This window comes from Rhinolophus sinicus, chromosome 4, assembly GCF_057876585.1.
Source record: "Rhinolophus sinicus isolate RSI-liver-muscle chromosome 4, RSI-T2T, whole genome shotgun sequence".
Taxonomy (NCBI): Eukaryota; Metazoa; Chordata; class Mammalia; order Chiroptera; family Rhinolophidae; genus Rhinolophus; species Rhinolophus sinicus.
The window spans coordinates 96,650,918-96,670,190 of NC_142504.1; the positions used below are offsets into that span (position 1 = coordinate 96,650,918).

At 44.5% G+C, this 19,273-nt stretch overlaps 1 protein-coding gene across 4 annotated transcripts in view; it reads right to left on the reverse strand.

Annotated features, from left to right (window-relative positions):
• The window catches only part of LOXHD1 (lipoxygenase homology PLAT domains 1), a 141,341-nt gene that overhangs the window by 77,106 nt on the left and 44,962 nt on the right, over window positions 1-19,273 (reverse strand). For all 4 annotated transcript variants that reach the window (XM_074340031.2, XM_088797976.1, XM_074340030.2 and 1 more), the window contains exons 7-13: window positions 17,989-18,112; window positions 15,158-15,408; window positions 13,246-13,381; window positions 12,529-12,689; window positions 11,433-11,519; window positions 10,873-11,008; window positions 953-1,107 (exon numbers count right to left, since the gene is read on the reverse strand). In XM_074340031.2, coding sequence (XP_074196132.2) covers window positions 953-1,107; window positions 10,873-11,008; window positions 11,433-11,519; window positions 12,529-12,689; window positions 13,246-13,381; window positions 15,158-15,408; window positions 17,989-18,112 — 1,050 coding nt within the window. The remainder of the gene's footprint in view (window positions 1-952; window positions 1,108-10,872; window positions 11,009-11,432; window positions 11,520-12,528; window positions 12,690-13,245; window positions 13,382-15,157; window positions 15,409-17,988; window positions 18,113-19,273) is intronic.

Sequence of the window (19,273 nt, forward strand, 5' to 3'; positions counted from 1 at the left end):
GGAAGAGAGAGAAAAAGGATGGACAGAGAGCTACACCCACATTCCAGGCCTTGCCCTGCTCTTGCCAAGGAAAGAGCCACCGAGGAACGAAAGGAGAGAGGCTTATGTGGCGACAGTCTGCATCTCCCCTTCACGGGGACAGCAACCGTGAGCCTCCCATTATTGCAACAAGGACTCTTTACTGTACACCTAGTGTGAGCTCTGGGCCAGGTCCACAGGCAGGGAAGTGCATCTGCCGTCCCGAATCCTCAAAACAGCCAGCCACAGGCAGGCGTCCCTTCCCACGTTTTAGAAATGAGGAAACTGAGGCTGGGGGAAATGGAATGATTGGCCCAGGCTGGGTTTGCCCCCAGATCTTCCTGCCCTCATTGCTTTCCATGGCCTCTCAGTAAACCCATTTGATTGTTGGGAGACAGAGGAAACACCAGTACATTAGTTATGAGGCTGAGAGCAGAATCAAGTTCTTCCACCCCCATGTTTGGTGTCTTTCCTGGTTTCTCTTTCAGAAAGGAAACCAAAAAGGTGCTCCCAGGGGTCGTGCCTAGTGCGGGACGCAAAGTTCCCACGTTGGCCCTCAGATGTCCCAGCTTTCCACTAGCCTGTAGGTGAGGCACCCAGCTTCCTTTCCTGCCTGCCCACCCCTGAGGGAAGAAAGGTGCTGCTCCTGTCTCCCTAACGTCCTCCTGTTCTGCCCTCTTCTCAAAGCTCAGGGGTGGGGAAGGGACCAAGACGCCCCTAGAGTGGCTCTCCAGCTCCCAGCTGGCTAGTCCTAGGAGCCTAGTTGGTGTCATGCATGTTAGGTCCCCGTTCCCCTCACCCAGAGTAAGCCTCTCTGATGGCTCAGTCATGGTTGTCAGCTCCACTTAGAGCAGGGAAGACCAGGGAGTGGGACTGGGGCAGTGAGGGGGTGGGGTGGCAGTCGGGGTAGGGGTGGTGCACCGGTGCAACTTACATTGCCTTTCTGAAACATGTTGTCGGTATTCCTGCAGTTGAATAGCAGCCGTTCCCCGGTGTCCCCCGCGTCACCATAAAGGCAGAGATAGACGTTGGCATCTGTTCCTGCACCTTCGAATTCCCCAGTGCACAGAGTCACACGGTACCGGGCCACTGGCAGGCAGAGAGAGGAACACCACTGGCTGACAGCCCCTGCTCCCCAGCACTGGCCTTGCTGCTCCCCACGTCTGAGCACTGACTCTTCCTCTCCCGCCAGCTCTCACCTGGGCTGACCTTGCTCTTTCACCCAGCTGTCCAAATCCTATCTCACACCAGTCAAGTCCCTGCAAACCTGCAAATCCCTTTTCCCAGTTAGATCAGAGGTTCCCAATTCTAGTCCATCATCAGAATCTGCTGGGAAACACAAATTCAGATTCCGGAGCCCCACTCCAGATTTCACAAATCTTAGTTTTCAGAGGTGGGACCCCTAAAACTGCATTGTTTACAAGCTCCCCCAGGAGATTCAGATGGAGTTAGCAGTGTTTGGGGACCACAAGTGTAATTCAAACACTTTGACATTTGATTCCATCCAAATCAGTAGACTCTTTTGCCTTTGGTTGTTCTCCAATTCATACGGGTCTTGTCTTCCCAAGTGAGATATATTTTCTTTGTGAATCAGAACGGAATCTTCCCTTGTCTTCAGAACTCTCCAGTACTAAGGACATGCCAGGAAGAGGAACAGAGAAAAAGGCACAAAATGCAGCAGCTATGGGATGGGTAGCAGTCTCTTCCCATGTCGAAAATGTACAGTGAAGGAGGCAGACCTCCATCTCTGCACATCACAGCCTTACCTCTCACTTAAAATAAGCTGGAAAGTGAAATTCATTCATTCATCCATTCCCTCATTCATTCATTCATGCATTTGCCCCACATCTGTTTACTGAAGCCTAGTAGGTAGGAAGCACCATTATAAGCACAAGGACAGCAGACTCCAGCGTCCATGGAGCTTCCATGGGAAAGGAAGATGGAAAAAAGAAAGGACAGGAAGGAAGCATGGCGAGGAGAGTTGAATAGTAAAATGATAAAAAATTATGAACAGGAAAATTTCTGAGTTATACCTGAACAAGGATAACACAATGGGGTGATGCTGCAGAGTGTGATGGAAGGGGGAGGAGTGTGGCGAGGGGGTGAAGATGACTTAGAGTGCAGACAAGCTTGCTGCAAGGAAATAACATGTGAGCTAAAATGACAATGCTAGGAGTCAGCACAGGAAACGCTGAGAGAAGAGAGTGCTGCTAAGCGCAGACCCCAATGTGGGGATGAGCAACGTGTGTTCCAGGAGCAGAGACAAGGCCAGTGTGGCTGGAGTAGAGGGGGTGGCAGGGGAATGAGAAGAGGCCCAGAGGTGGACAGGGGCCGGACGCGTGATACGTAACAGGTCGAAGTAAGAAGCGTGGCTTCTGTTGTTTTTGTTTTGGCTTTTAATGCAACAGGAAGCCATTAGAGGGCTTTAAGCAAGAAAGTAACTTCATCTGATCCATGTTTTAAAGAGCATTCTGGCTACCACGCGGAGAATTGATTATAGGGGAAGAAGAAGTGAATCAGAGAGGCCCATTAGTGGAATAAGTACAGTGGCCTGGAAAAGAGAGGGTACCTAGGACAGGTGGTATAGTGTATACGGCGAGAAGCCAGTAGATTAGAGACTTAGTTTTGAGGTAGAACCAACAGTACTTGGTGATAGATTGGATAGGTAATTGAGAGAACGAGAGGACTCAGGGGTGACGCCTAAATTTTTGGCTTGGGCAACTAGGTAATGTTGTCAATAAGAAGTAGAGATGCCTGAGGGGAAACGGGTTTGGAGATAGAGCTCAATGGTTCTGTTTAACTCATTATACATTTGACATGTTTATTCAATGTTCATCAAGAGAGGTCAAAATGCCAGTTGAATATGTATCCAGAGGGTCAGGATGGACATGACTTTGGTCAACACAAACATAGAGATTCCATGGAAAGCCATGGAACCAGGTTAGAACCTCTATAGAGAGAAAGTAGAGAAGGATTGTAGGGGGACAATAGCATTAAAGGTCAACCCCAGGGGAAGCTAGCAACGCAGATGAGAAGCAGCAGCCCATGGAGCAGCCAGTGAACTAGGGGGGATTTTACTCTGAACCTAAGACTGCTCTAAAAATGTCAATCTAAAAAAATGAAGGAGATGTTAAGGAATTCTCAGATAAACAAAAACTGAAAGAACTCATCAGTAGCAGACCTACTCTACAAGAAATGTTAAAGGGAGTCTTTCACCTTAGACATTAGAGAGTAACTTGAATTCACCCCAACAAATAAAGAGCGCCAGGAAAAGTAACGAGATACGTAAATATGTAGGCAGTATACATGTAATTTTGTTTGTAACTCTTGTCTTCTTATATCTTATATGAAAGACAACTGCATAAAGCAATAAATATAAAACTGCCTTGGTAGGTTTACAATGTAGAAAGATGTAATTTGTAGAACAATATAGTACAAAAGAAGGGGAAGGGGACAAATTTGTATTGGAGCAAAGCTGTACGTTATTGAAATTAGTTGGCATTAATCTGAATTAGATTGTTGTGAATTAAGGTATTAATTATAATTTCTTGGGCAACTATTAAGAAAATAACTCAAATATACATATATACGAGTGTGTGTGTGTGTGTGTGTGTGGGGGGTTGTGTGTATGAAACAAAGGCCTTAAAATGGTGTTCTAGACGGTATCTACTCAACACACCAAAAAAAGACGTGTGTGGCTTGAACTTTCCACTAGCGCTAAGGGAGGGAACACCCAGGCTTTCTCATCAAATTGCCCAGATATGAGGCAGAAAAGAGGAGGGGAGTGGTGTAGTTTGAAAGCTGTCAGCAGTCATACATCAAAAAGAAGTCAGACTCTTTGTTACATAGAGATTGGCAGAATGGATAATGAATCTAACTATCTGCTATATATTAACAGAAGAGACACACTTAAGATTCAAATATACAAGTTGAAAGGAAAAGGATGGCCACCAGAACTGCCTCAAGAAGAAATAGATAATCTGAATAGACTTAAAACAAGTGCAAAGATTAAATCAGGAATCAAAAAACTACCCATGAAGAAAAGCCCAGGCATAGGTGTCTTTACCACTGAATTCTACCAAGCATTCAAAGAAAAATTAATACCAATTCTTCTCAAATTCTTCAAAAGAAAAAACCAAAGGGGAATATTTCTCAACCCATTTTATGAGGCTAGCATTACCCTGCTACCAAAACTAGATAACTATATCACAAGGAAACTACAGACAGGTATATCTTATGACTAGGGATGCAACAATCCTCAACTAAACACTAGCAAACCAAATCCAGCAACATAAAAAGAATTACAACCATGACAAAGGAGGATTTATCTCAGGGGTACAACTCGGTTTAACTTCTGAAAATCAATTAATGTAATATACCATATCAATATAGTAAGCAAAAAGCACATGATCATCCAATAGTTTCAGAAAAAAACATTTGACAAAATCACTTTCACGATTTAAAGAAAAAAAAGTCAATGGGTTAGGAATAAAAGGGAACTTCATCAGCTCATAATAGTTATTGATGAAAAACCCACAGTTAACATAATACCTAATGGTGAAAGATTGGATGCTTTCCCCTAAGATCAGTAACAAGACGAGGATACCTGCTCCCACCACTTCTATTCGACATGGTACTGGAGGTTCGAGCCCAGGCCATTAGGCACCCAGATTGGAAAAGAAGAAGTAAAGCTATCTTTATTCATGGATGATGTGATTTTCTATATAGAAAATCATAAGGCACCCACTATAAAATATTAGAATTAATAAATCAGTTCAGTAAAGTTGTAGAGTACAAGATCAATATACCAAAATCAATTGTATTTCTATTCTCTTGCAATGAACAATCTGAAAATAAAATTAAGGAAACATTTCCATTCAAAATAGCATCAAAAGGAATAAGGTACTTATGAATACATTTAAGAAAACAAGTGAAAAACTAATAAGTCATGGGGATGCAATGTACAGCATGACAACTATAGTTAATAATACCATATAATATATTTGAAAGTTGCTAAGGAAGTAAATCTTATGTCTTATCAAAAGAAAAATATTCTGTAACTATGTGTGGTGATGGATGTTAACGAGACTTATTCTGGTGATCATTATATACAAATATCAAAACATGTACTGAAACTAATATAATATATGTTAGTTATACCTCAATTAAAAAAACAAATGAAAAACTTAGGCTGTGAAAGCTAAAGAGTTGTTGAAAGAAATTGATGATGATTTACATAAATGGAAAAGCATCCCAAGTTCATGATCAGGAGACTTAACATTGTTAAGATGACAATACTTCCCCAACTGATCTACAGATAAAATGCAATCTCTATCAGAATCCTAGCTGACTTCTTTGTAGAAATTGACAAGCTGATTCTAAAATACACAATACACGTGGAATTGCAAGGGACCTAGAATAGCCAAGAGAATCCTGAAAAGAAATAATAAAAAAGAATAACAAGTGGTGGCCAAGATGAGGAGAAACTGGGATTCTCACACATTACGGATGGGACTGCAAATTGATGCAGCTGTTTTGAAAAATAGTATGGTAGTTCCTCAAAAAGATAAACAAAGAGCTACCATATAACCAGCAATTCCATTCATAGGTACATACCTAAGAGAGTTGAAAACATATGTCCAAACAAAAACTTGTATATGAATGTTCATAGAAGCATCATTCATCATAGACAAAAGTGGAAATAGCCCAAATGTCCATCAGCAGTTGAGGGTGGTCTATCCATACAATGAAATATTATTCCGCAATGAAAAGAAGAACTGAAACATGCTACAGTGTGGATGGACCTTGAAAACATGCCACGTGAAAGAAACTAGACACAAAAGGCCACATATTATATGATTCTATTTATATGAAATGTCCAGAATAGGCAAATCTACAGAGACAAAAAGTAGATTATCGGTTGTCAGAAACTGAGGAGCAGGAATAGGTGTGACTGCTGATGGGAATGGTGTTTTCCTGGGGGGAGGGGGTGATGAAAATGTTCTAGAATTTGATAGTGGTGATAGACGCATTTTTTTTTATCAATATACTAAAAGCCACTGAATTGTATACTTTAAACGACTGAACTGCATGGTACATGAATTATATCCCAATAAAGCTGTAGTTTTTAAAAATAGACATACTATTCATTTTGGTAGTCCATTGAAAATGAGGATAAAGTATGTCAGGAATGACACAAATTTCTAGGAAGTTTAATTCAATGTACAAATGATTTCTTTTCAGTAATATACACACTTTTATTTTGGAGATATAAAGACAGCGGGAAGTAAATTTGACCACTAAATATGTGGGTCCATGAAGATAAGAGTGTCGGTAGCAAAAGCACTTGTTAAAAGGAAAAGCAAAGAATGACAGTAAAAGGAATGAATAGAATTAACTGGAGTGAAAATGGAAACACAATAGGGAGGCTAGAACACCAGCCTCGTTTCTTTCTTGGTTTTGATGAAAGTCACTTTGGTCTTTGTAACTGTAGCTATTAGGTAATTCCCAGAAGCAAACTGATGAGGGAATTTAGAAACCCCTTTGCCTGGGATTTCCAGCCCTCTTTGTTCAGGAGCTCTAAGATTCATCTGGTTGGAAGTGCTCAGGGGTTCTGATCCTCTCTAGGGGGTCCCTCCCATCCCACCAACCACTGAGGTCCCAAGTTCCTTCCTGGCAAAAAGTCTGTGGACAAGTGAAAATAATTATATTGTTAGCCATCTGCAGGGAAAGACTTTAAACAGATGGGTAAGTATCAGAGCCTCTTGTACTTTAATTTAAAAACTACAGCTCAGCCTGATTAACAGAAGCTCTGACTTTCGGCCCTGGCGTCCGACGGCCTCTGGCCCACTCATCACAGCTATGTAATCACTTTTGCTGGGCGTGCAGGGTAGAATGCTGATCTCATTGATTTTACTCTCTCACGTGGCTCCAAAGGGAAAGGCAAGGTGGAAATAAATTGTGAACCAGTGCAGGTTTTGTCCACGTCTCCCAATCTGCGTTTATCAGTTCAGAGCTTCTTGGCTTTCTACGTGGCATTAATTGCTTGTTTGACTGGCCCTTATTTTTTAAGTAAACTGGGAGCACACAATTTCAAATTTAGAGCATTGGTTTTAAATTGGTGTTGACTCATTTTTACATGACTCCAAGACTCCACTTTGGGGGTTCTCAGGAAGCCCTGCACAGTATTCATTATACCCCGGCATCAGCTGGGGAAGTGGGATGTTGTTGCCACCAGCTCTAGTGACTGTTACGAAGAAGCACCCAGACCAACAAAGGAGATTTGAGATCCTGTAGAGGTGAGTGAGAGCAAGGGTGTGTTCCAAGCATAAGAGAAAGAACAGTTGAGAGAAAGAAAGCCAAGTTGGTGTGGGCTCCAAAGTACTGCTAAGGACGCCTAAAAGGCATTAACCTGACTTTATAGCAAGGACACACAGCTCTGTCATCCAATGCTATTCACTAGAGTTTTTTTTTTCCCCATCGAAATGGTTTTTTAATAGTATCGCAGAATTGAAAAACAACAGCTAGCTAACCCCACACCTTGTACACTGTTTCAAAGGTTACAACATGTTTACATGTGTAACCTATAGAAATGCTCTTCTTCCTCACCTTTCCCACCATGATCTCTCCTTATCTGTCAAATCCCTACCCAACAAAAACCTAGCTCAGATGTCACTTCATCTGCAAAGTTTCTCCCAACTTGCTGGGCAGGAAGTTTATCTCGCTGCTGTGACATTTCCACCACGTCCTGCCAGGTCCATCTTCAAAATATTTCTGGAAGTTATCTTCTCCTCTCTAGTCTACTGGATCCCTGCCCCTTCGGGACTTCTTTTTCTCTTCCTGGGAAGACTGTTTATAGTTTTGCCCTTAAAATCCATCCTTCACACACCCACGAGTGGGCCATCCCCTGACAGCCCAGGAGCAATGTGGGGAGGAAGGAGCTGGAAGGAGTTCAAGGGTGGGGTGGAGTGTCACCAAGGTCATGAGAAGGCTGGGAGGGCAAGAGCTTGGGTCAGAAGCAGAGGCATGGAGTGCAGAGCAGAAGAAGCTTTGTGGGGTGATCCCGAGTGAGGTACTGGGGAGTGGCTGGTTCAGTGGGAGGGGGGTGGAGGTGAACACAGTGGGAAAGGACCAGGATGTGAATGAAAACAGCGGGAAAAAGGCTCTGAAGCTTTGACACGCATAAAACTTACTTGGGATGCTTGATAGAATTACAGATTGCCAAGAATAGTCCTCAGAGTCGAATCAGTATATCTGGAGTTGGGCCCAGGAATCTGCATTTTAACAAGCACTCTAGGTAATTTTGATACAGGTGGGCCTTTGACCACTCTTTGGGAAATACTACCTGTTATGGACTGAATTGTGTTTGCGTCCCACTCCAAATTTACATGTGGAAGTCCTAACTCCCTGTATCGCAGAACATGACCGTATTTGGAAGGTAGGGCCTGTAAAGAGTAATTAAAGTAAAATGAGGTGATATGAGTGGGCTCTAATCCAATAGGACTGATACCTTTAAAAGAAGACAGAGAGACACCAGGGGCACACAGAGGAAAGACTGTGTGAGGACACAGGGAGAAAGTCACCATTTGCAAGGCAAGGAGAGAGGTCTCAGAAGAAACCCACCTTGATCTTGGACTTCCAGCCTCCAGACTGTGAGGAAATAAATGTCTGCTGCTTAAGGCCCCTAGTCTGTGGTATATTGTTATGGCAGCCTAGGCAGATTAATACACTGCTCTAAAACAACGGCCGGCATTGGGAGTCTAGAAAATGACCAAGGGACACCTTCAGCAAAAGAAGAAATTGACCAGAGGCCAATAGAAGATGGAACTGAGCTGGGGCAGAAAAAACATGGTGAGCCGAGGTGAGCCTCAAGTCTGAAAGAACAGAGGGAGTCAGGAGAATGCCCCCTCCCGCTGGCCCCACAGTTTATGAGGAGGGAAAAGAGGGTTTGCAGGTAGGGAAGTCATGCTTCGGTCAAGGTAAGGAGGAGGCAGAGGTAAAGAATATTCTGGGCATTCTAAGTCAAAATGGTAGATTTCTCTCTGAAAAAACAAAACAAAACCAACTTACTACATTGACAGTATACAGGTTCTTTTAAAGTTTTAACCAAACAAAAATGGTTTCACCAATAAGGCTAACAGAGGGGCGAGAGTAGGCAACAGCACCAAGCTTTTGGAAGCTGAAGCTCAGCTAGACAAGTGATCAAGTCCTCTGAGCACAGTGGTTCCTCCCTCACAGCACTGGCACCACCTAGAAACTTGTTAGACGAACAAATTCCTGGGTCCTGCCTCAGACCCACTGAATCAGAAACTCCGCGGGTGGGGCCCAGCGATCGGTGTTACAATAAGCCCTTCGGTGATGAGGCACGCTGCATTTGAGGATCCCTGACTTAGCAGACCAGAGAGAATTCGTGGAAACTGTCAGCTGCAAAATCAGAGGAGCAACCCCACAAACAGGTAGTCCATAATGACAGCACCAGGAAACTGTGGAAATGGAGAGTGAGGAGCTGAAATCATGAGGGTGGTTAGAAGGGCTTAGAAAACCTCCTCACCAGTTGTTTATATCTGTGGGCTCAATTGTCGTACACAAGGAGGACAGATAAGGTAAGACAGATGTATTTTTGCCTTGGTGGGCTACATATTATATAAAGCCCCAATGTGGGGCAGAATCATGTTATTCCTCATGTTTACAGGGAGATGGCTGCCTTGTTTCCAAGAAGATATTACTGAATGTGAAAAGGCAGAGTATCATCACTGATCCCAGAGGCAGGAGACCTGGTTCTTGGTCTAACTCTGTCTCTGAGAATCAGTTTCTTTATCTGCATCAGGCTATTTTTAAGGACCTTTGAACACAAATATTCCATAGCCATATATTTTAAATAAAAATGAAGAAGAATAAAAAAACAGTGTTAACTACGAGTATTGCCTAATTAGACTAACAGACTGGCTGATCTCCTTTTAGATATTTGCTGTTTGGGGTGTCTATGTGTTTGAGTATTTAAATCTGTTCAAATCGTTTCAACAAATACATACACAGCTTCTACTAGATGTGCAAATGCCTGAGAAGTGATATCCAAATATTTAGAAGGGCTACTAGAACTATGGGTGACATTGTTCTCTATGTATTCTTAATTCTTTGTAATTTTGCAGTATTACTGTATAACTAAACAAATTAAGGACTACCACAGGGATAACAGATAGGCTAATTATCTTAAATGTGAATTCTGATCAATTGCTAATGTCTGCTTGGAGTGCTACATTGAGGGCTATGAAGCTCATTTGAGACTCAAAGGCAGAGAATGCTGTGATCACTCAGTAATGTCTGCCAAGGGAAAAGGATGGGACATGTGCTGTGTATTTGCCAACACTCTGATATATAACCTAGGGACAAAATGATCTCCCTTTACCCCTTTGAATGTGGATACCAGACTCCAGATTACAAGCTTAGACCTTCTCCTACTAGCCTTAAATAGAAATCAAGAACCCATCAAGGACAGACAAGCGTGGCTACTGAATCCAGCCTTCCATGCTGGGGAGCATCTCTTGCTTAATTTGAAGAGAATGTTTCCTTTAATTTCAGAGACACTCTAGAGAAACACTGTTTAGTGTAGATTCTTCTCATCCCCTCATAACCAAACCGAAGGCCGTTACTCTCCCCTTCCTCCCCCACACCCGTCACGCCTGGAAGATGGCTCCTTCAAGATGGTCTTGAGTCTGGACCTTCTAAATGTACCCTGGCCTTTACAGGGATGCTGCACAGTGAATAGACTATTAGCTCGTGAACCAGACTCCCTCTGGCTCACCGAGTGGGAGTTCCCACCGCCTCCCGCAGGATGAAGAGCTGCTCGGCACTTACTGCCCATGATCCTCCGCACCGCGGGGCCCTCTGCGGTCATCTCCCTCACAATCTCATTGTCGTCCTCGCTGGCGTCCAGCCAGCGATTGCAGTTGAAGTTGTATTTGTCCTTGGTCAGAGTGTTCATCAGGGTCATCTGGAATGAAATCCTGGGGTAAGCAAGTGGGTACCGAAGCTATTCATCCTGCCCTGAGGCCCCCGCTATCTGATCTCAGGGAGGCGAAGGCCATCCCCTACAGATGACTCTCGTGGGAGGTGGAGTGCCAGATTAACATTGATCTTTCTGGTCCTCTGAGGCCCACATGTGCCTAATGGCCAGGTGACTGGGGCAGAGTGCAAGTAAAGAACAAACAACTGAGCATTTTCTTAGTCTACTTTGGAAGTCTCTTCCCCATCAGGAAGTCCCTGTGTCCTGGGTCCGAATTCATGTCTCACCATAACTCTTCCCCACCCTCACACCCAACGGATACAAGCAAACTTATGTGACAGGCTCATTAGAAAGGCACCATTCTCGTTCCTCCCCCCAACCACCTCCCAAGCCCCAAGATGGTACATCTCACCCTTTCCAAATGCCATCCAGCACCAGGAGTCAAGCTATTATGCCATGCTCGAATCTTATAAAACCTGCCGAGATCCGGGAGCTCAATCTATGGTGAGAAATAACAAGGCTTGGGTGGGCATGACCAAGTGAAATGTATCTAACCTCATAGCTGACCCCCTGCCAGGAGGGCACCAGCTTGGGGCTTTTTCTTTAGCAGTGAGGATGGGTTTGCTTCAAGCCACCATCCTATGCTCTATCCTCTCATGCCCTTGTAACCAGTGGCATGTGACGGCGAGATAGCCACGTAGAGCTAGGGTTCAGTCTGAGCTGGTGAAACTGAACAAAAATAACTGACCCACAGTAGGATCCAGACTAAAGAAAATCTTCCAAGCAATAAACTTCCAGTAACAAAATCCATATGGCAGCCCTGCAAATTAGCACAAGCCCACGGCCCCAGAGCTCCGCTGGGCACTGAAACAGACAAAAAGATCAGTACAGCAGTGGTGCCCCTTCCCTAGGGGCTCGCAGTCTAGCCGAGAAGACAAATAAAGAAAGAGCAATGAACTGAGTGGTATAATAGAGGTACCGGTGGGGTGCTCTGAGAAGAGAGCAGCAAATTACAAATTATTCTTACCTAAAGGTCAGAGCCGCACTTCTGTTGGCAAAACCAGCCTTGCTCTAGTTATACACATACTGGAAATGTAAAGCTGAATTTCTTTTCAAATGTTCTGAAATATGTACGTCCCCTTAAATTTGCTCTTCACCCTCAATTCAGTTCAGGTTGGTCAGTTTGACACTCTGTTCCAGGTCTCTGTTCTACAATGATTCCCCAAGTTGCTAGGCTCCCAGATGCTCAAAACCATCCCATACTTGCTTCATCCCCCATGCTTGACTCTGGACTGTTTGATTCAGATGAAAGGACAGATCGAAACCATATCCATTTATGCATTGCCTATAGATCAAATTCGGTACTCTTGCAGGGACCGGAAGCCTCCATGATACCTTTTTGTCTTCAAATGTGATCTATCTACCTTGAAACACCAGAATCCCATGACAAATACCTCTTACACCCCTTCTTCCTTCTTCCCTCCCACCCTGTCACATTTCTCTCCTACCTTAAACTTCTCGAATATGCCCGGTCTCAAATACTGGCCATTGGGGTTCAGGACAATTTCATCCGTCCGCCCCTTCTTCCCATAAATCTGGACGAAGATGGGAGTGTTGGTACCAGCTTTCCTCAGGTCAGTCGTCAAGACCCACAGGGACCAACAGAATTCTGCAGAGACAGGTCAAGTTGTACCATAAACTTCAAGAAGTAGAGATGTTCGTGGCACCAGTGGGGAAAAGGAATAGATTGAAGGTGATCAGGACTGAAGCACAGTCTATGCACAGGTGCGTCTCACTCTTAGAAACCCATTATACCAAGTGCCAATTTGAAGAAGCCAAAGATTCTTTGCTATTTGAAAGAGGGTGCCTAGTCTTCCTTCTAATCAAGGAAGCACGTTAGTGTGTTTTAAATAGGAAGAACAGTTGACTCCACCCACCCTATGTCTGGTGTATTCAGAATACACTGTGTTGAGCATTTGGTTTAATGTCTAGTCCATCACAGCAGTTTATTCAACTTGGGGACTCCAGAGTATCAGCCTTGGTGCCAAGTGTATGGCCTAGACCTTGGAGAACTAAACTCCCTGGGAGGCCTTGTCCCTTTCTTTCCAGAAGGGAACTGAGAACCAGGAATGGATCCCCTCAAAGCTCTTGCCAAGTGGTCTGACATCCTGGCCTCCCCTGGCCCTGTCTGGGAGGCCACCGGACTCTGGACCCCTTCCACCTACTTTTCATCCTCTTCTTCCTGAGAGACACCATCTCGTAGAGCTGCCTCTCGATCAGCCCATCGCCCTTCTTCTCATCCAGCCAGTTGCTGCAAGGGAAGGTCTGCTGGACACCGGTGAAGGGGCACAGAATCACCACCTGGGGGGAGCAGACCGCAAGAATCTCCTGGAGCAGTTCCCGGGGTTGGGGCCTCCTTGCCGTGCTCAGTCACCTCCTCAGCCCTACGTTAAGGGTCATCTGCATTAGGAGCCTCAAGAAATGGCACTTTCTTCCTGTTGCCTGTCTCATTAAATCTTAGATCAAGCGATACCTTCTCCTTGTCAGAGGGGTAGTAGCTTGGGGGAGGGGAATTGTCACTTTGTGAGGGGTGTAAATGTGTAATTATTATGTTGCTTTGTACACCTGAAACTAATAAAAAGGAAAAAGGGGAAAAAAAGAAATACCTTCTTCAAGAAATCTTCCCAAGTAGATATCATCCATTCTCCAGTTTACTAGCCCAAATCACAAACCTTTCCCTCTGTACACAATACCCTCTTTAAACACCATATTTCTTTCTTGTTTTTAATTGTGCAGTGTGATGATTTATTAGTTTCAGGTGTACAAAGCAACATAATAGTTAGACATTTACACCCCTCACAAAGTCATAATTCCCCCTCCCCAAATCTACTACCACTCTGACATCGTATACAGCTGTTACAATTCCATTACTCTATTCCCTATGCTGTACTCCATATCATGTGACTATATATATTAAATTATAGTTGACATTCAATATTATTCATCTTCAGCTTCAGGTGTACAGTACAGCGAACACCGTATTTCTTTACGCACATTGTAAAATCTCAATCTGAACCAAATTAACTAGAATACTAAATTAATTCCCTATATTCATCTTGCAGGTAAAAGGTCAATCACATGAAAGATAATTAATATCTGGAATTTAATATAAAAACAAACTTGCCTCTTCTGGGCTTGATCTTCATTCAGCCTTCTCTCCTTCACCCTCTCCATCGCAAGCCAATTTCCAAACTCATGAATTTAGAACGTGGAAGTCTATCTAGCCCAGGCCACTCATATTATAGATGTTTAAAGGAATGTTTCTAGAACACTACAAAATCTTCTGTCAATATACACAGGCAAAATTTATGATAGCATATTCTTTTTGGGACAGAGAGGATTATATGACTGTGGAAGGACACAGAGGAGTTTCAAAAGTATGGTGGATGTTTTATTTCTTAAGTTGGGTGGTAGACAAAATTCATATTTGTTTTTCATCATTCTCTATATCTCACTTTTGTTATGTATATTCTGTAAAACATAAGTATCTCACAATAGAAACATATACTGGGGGTGCCAAAAAGATATATACAAGTGGACACTTTGGTCAGCGTTGCTCAAGCAGTAGTTGGCCATAATCAGAATTGTGTGGATGCTGATGGTACCACTTTGAGCACCTCTTGTAATTGCAGAAGTCAAAGGTGACTTGCATCCATCTTTGGTTATCAGTATATATTGAGTATTACCATTTTAATAGTTTTTTTTCCTTTCTTAAAATGTGTATACATTTTTTTGGCACCCTCTGTATTTAAAAATACTGGTTGATAGAGAGATTTGTAAGCTGAAGTGAAACACCACACCAGGAATTGCCAGCTGAGAGTACCTCCAGATACTCAACCCTGCATTTGGCCCTTGAATGCATGAACAGAACTGCGCCCCCCGCCCCTGCCCGGCTCCTGACGGTCAGCAAGACAAGATGGATAGGCACATTACCACCCGAAATGCCCATTGAAAGGGATTGCCCCTGTGCTCTGTTACTGGTCCGAAGGAAGCAGGAAGCAGGTTAGTGTTTGTATTTGCAAGTTAAAGAAGAGAGGCGTTGAACCAGGAAAGGGGCCTTCCAGGGGCATCCCTTACCTTCTCGCAGTACCAGCCTCTGTTGGCACCAACGTTGCAGTGCCCGATGGAGACCCGACTCAGGGGGCTGAGGAGGAGCGCCATCTCCAGGTGGAAGATGTCCGTGCGGGCGCGGTCAAACACACCGCCCTCCAGGAAGATTTTCCCGCTGTTCTTATTCCCTCTGGCCCCGTACATGACCATGTAGATTTTGGATTTGGTCCCAGCCCCTCGGAGATCCCCAGTGAAGATAGTGACAATATATGAGACAGCTAGTGTGGAAACAACAGGGGGAAGAAAAGGGTTCAGGGCCAGCTAATTACAATATCCTACCCAACTTCTGCCCTACCTGGCCATCACCTCCACAGAGTTCTTTCCCTTGTCTTCCTTCCCCAGATGACATGCAGCGCTCCTCTCAACCTCACTCTATCTTTTTCAGAGTTTGTGTGTCAGTGTTTGTGTGTCAGTGAGTTTAGGAATAAACTGTAGGTATTATTACAGGAAGCTGCCAGACCTGATGATAGGAAACTACCAAAGAAAAGGAGGAACGTGGGTCAGCTAAGAATGGTACTTATTGTTAATGTTAGTTAGCATGTGCATATTGTTAATACCTGCCGGATGAAGTCTGATATGTCTTATTGAATTGTAATACTCAACTCCATTAATAGAGATTTATATTCAGGGCTATCTGATTCATTTAGCTTGCTCTTTTGCTCATAACTTAAAAATATAACTTTTAATAGAGAACATGAATGTCCTTCACTGGCTGACGTTGTGGGATGAGGGAAGATGGAGAAAGGGAGAGAACATGGTGGGGTGAGCCGATTGGGGGTTTTGGTCGGTCAGGAGGACGTGGAGCTCAAGGGAAGAGCCAGCAAGGGGAGATTCAACTCTGAGACGGGACAGAGGAAGAGAAAACACCAAAGACAGATGTTTACACAGGAAAATCTCCTGTGTTTGTTCTGTCCTGGAGTCTAAAGTAATTGCATTTTAGTCCTTGTTCGCTGCCCCCACCTACTGCTGACCCTACTCCACGCCCTATCTTCACCCCTTGACCCCAGAGAAATACAAACCCCAAATTTCTTTGGAAGCTAGTACATGCAACCACATGGATGCAGTATTTAGTCATAGATATTTACACCTGCCTTTGTTTAACAAACATTTATTGAGTGCTTATTATATGCCGGATATTGGGAGAATACGAAGCTAAAAAGGAATGGCCACTGCCGCAAAAGAGCGGGTTTCCAGCTTTGTTCTTCAAAACTCACAGACAGATGGTATTCTCACACAACTCATTCTCACGTGGCCTGGGTTATCAGCAATTTCCAGCCTCTGACTTGCCACTGGAGGCAAGTAGAGTATCATAATTAAAGGAGTTCTGTTAAATCCATTCTAGTTCATGTTTTTAAGTAAATCATTTGCAAACTCTAGTTACAAATGACTTGTGCCACACCTCCCGTGTTTCCCCAAAAATAAGACCTAGCCGGACCATCAGCTCTAATGCATCTTTTGGAGCAAAAATTAATATAAGACCCGGTCTTATTTTACTGTACTGTACTGTACTGTACTAGACTAGACTAGACTAGACTAGACTAGACTAGACTAGACTATAATACCGGGTCTTATATTAATTTTTGCTCCAAACGACGTATTAGAGCTGATGGTCCAGCTAGGTCTTATTTTCAGGGAAACGGTAACAAAGGTCAGCGCGGGCCAAAGCGCCACAGTGTTGAGGTTGGAAAGTGCTGGAGCCGAGCAGCTTTTGGTGTCCTGAACTATAGCAGCTGGGGTCTGCCCAAAATGTCTGGAGCAGAAGAAGGGAAGAATTGCCCTGTCTAGAGGAGGTAGGGAGGGTTCAGAGGAAGTGACTGGAAGCAGGAATTTGGGAAACACAAAGACGAGAAATGGTATTACAGGCGGAGAAGGCAAGTTCCAAAAATAAAAGGAGAGAAAGAGTACGGCAAGCAGCTAAGGGAGGGGAGAGAGGGATGGCATGTGGGTGAGGTGGGGGGAGGGTGGGGGGTGGGGGTACAGGGAAGAGTGAAAGGTGTGCCGATGAGGTGGAGGGAGACGGAGGGTGTGGGGAAGTGGTGGGAGAAGACGTGGAAAGATTCTGCTGCTACGGTGAACCAGAGCCAAATTGTGGAGCAATTTGTACACTACACCCAAGAACTTGGACTTATTCTCTCGGCAGTGGGAGCCATGGGAGGTTCTGCACCAGGGCACATTTTTAGATATGCATTCATCCACATCGATTTTCTGGGACATCTATACACTTCCATGCTGTGAATAGCAGGTTTTCCATGGCATTCACACCGGGTAGAGAGTTAGAAGGCAGACCTAATCCTGGATCTGTCAGTTACCAGCTTGAGAGCTTGGACAGGTCTTTCGGCTTCCATGTGACTCAGTTTCCTCATCTGTGAAATGGAAACAATAACAGTTCCTATGCTACAGGGTTGTTGTGAGGATTAAAGGCGATGATGACCTGGGTCAGGTGCCTAGCAGGGGCTGGCATATAGTAAGCACTCAATATTAGGAGGAGCTGAGAGTAAATCAATGTCCTCATAAATGCCCACATGCATCAGGAGCTCTGGCTTCCTCCCATGGATGACTTCTTTCGCCCTGGGCAGTGAGTGTCTGCTCAGGGACATCGCCTCATCTCCTCTGGCATCAGCAGAGCCCCAGACTCCAGTCCAGAGGGACAGAACACTTTCAAGAGCAGGAGGAATGTGGTCTGAAGACACAGCGGCTCCCACTTGGTCACAGGCCTCTGGGCCCACAGAGGAGAACACTGCGCCTCCGGCAGAAAGTGAAATGTTAGCCAGTGGGATTTCCTCTCTCTTCAGTTCTACCTGTGGTCTCAGCTCCGCCCACTAAGATATCCCTTTGGATTTTGCCATCGTCTTCATTTAAGGCCAGCCAGCGGTTAAGAGGAAAGTCGTATTTTCTTTTGTTTGCAATATCATCGATGAAAATCTGGGAGGAGAAGGGAAGGAATGGTAAGTGTCACTGAGGGCGCACCTTGTGATCCAATCCAATTCCTCCATTCCTTGAGTGTACTCTATACATGCTCCTCTTAGTGGCTCAAGAAAAACTTACCACAAGGACACATCTGTCGCCAGGAAAACCTTACAAAACACTGAGCGTCACACAGGGATGCCTGGCAAATACCTCCTCCTTGAATTACTGAGCCACTGTTCCCTCTTCTGCTGTAGATTGTTTTTTAAAAATTGAGTGCAAGACACTGGGCGGGATTTACCTTGTGAGCCTGGGGCATGAGAACTGGGAGCCTGGATGTGTAGATGGCAACAAGAGCATCACCTTCCTCACCTGCGGAAGGTCGGGACGCTACCCTTCTTGGCGAGAAGCACAGTCCATGCAAAGGGAACTGCAAGACGCAAATCAGGCGCCCAGAATCCCAGGATCCGGTCATCAGGTCAGAAAACATCAGCCACTGACAGTGAAGCTAGTGGAATTTGTCACCTGTGAAGCTTCCCACGAGGGACTCACATGTAAGCTAAGTTGACAATGCTGAGATATATGCCTTCTAGAGATGATCAAGAAGCTGAGGGGTTTCCCCAAAATGTCCTGGGAAAACCCAACTGGGAACTCACTCTGACATAAGTGGAATTGTCAATAAGTGGGATGTGTCCTCCAGTCACAGTGCTGAGCAGGCATAAGACCTGGTGACACACCCGTTGAATTGGAAAGTAACAATATCTGCCCAGGTGTTCCCAAGACTGCCGAAGAGAGGGGCTCTGATTTTCCATGAAAACTCACTTCCTAAGACCAGAGCGTGTAGAGTACGGAAACAGGGCACACACTAGGCTGCCTGAAGGCATCTCACCTGGTTTGAATCCAGTGTTCAAAGAACATTTGGGGCTCTTGAGGACACCACCTACCAGGGAGGAGCCAGTCGCCTGGACCCGTCTTCTCACCAGGCTTCTGTCCCCCAAATAAATCAGCATTCAGGCTCTGGTTTATAAATCAGTCCCTTGTGAGTTTGGTTGGTGTGAGTCACCCTTCAGAGCTTGTTGATTTGACTGAATGTCTGTCCTGTTAAAGCTGAGTGACTGGAGACCACCAGGGCTAGGAGGGGTTTATGCTATGGTGGTCCAGGCATTCTCAAAACTCATT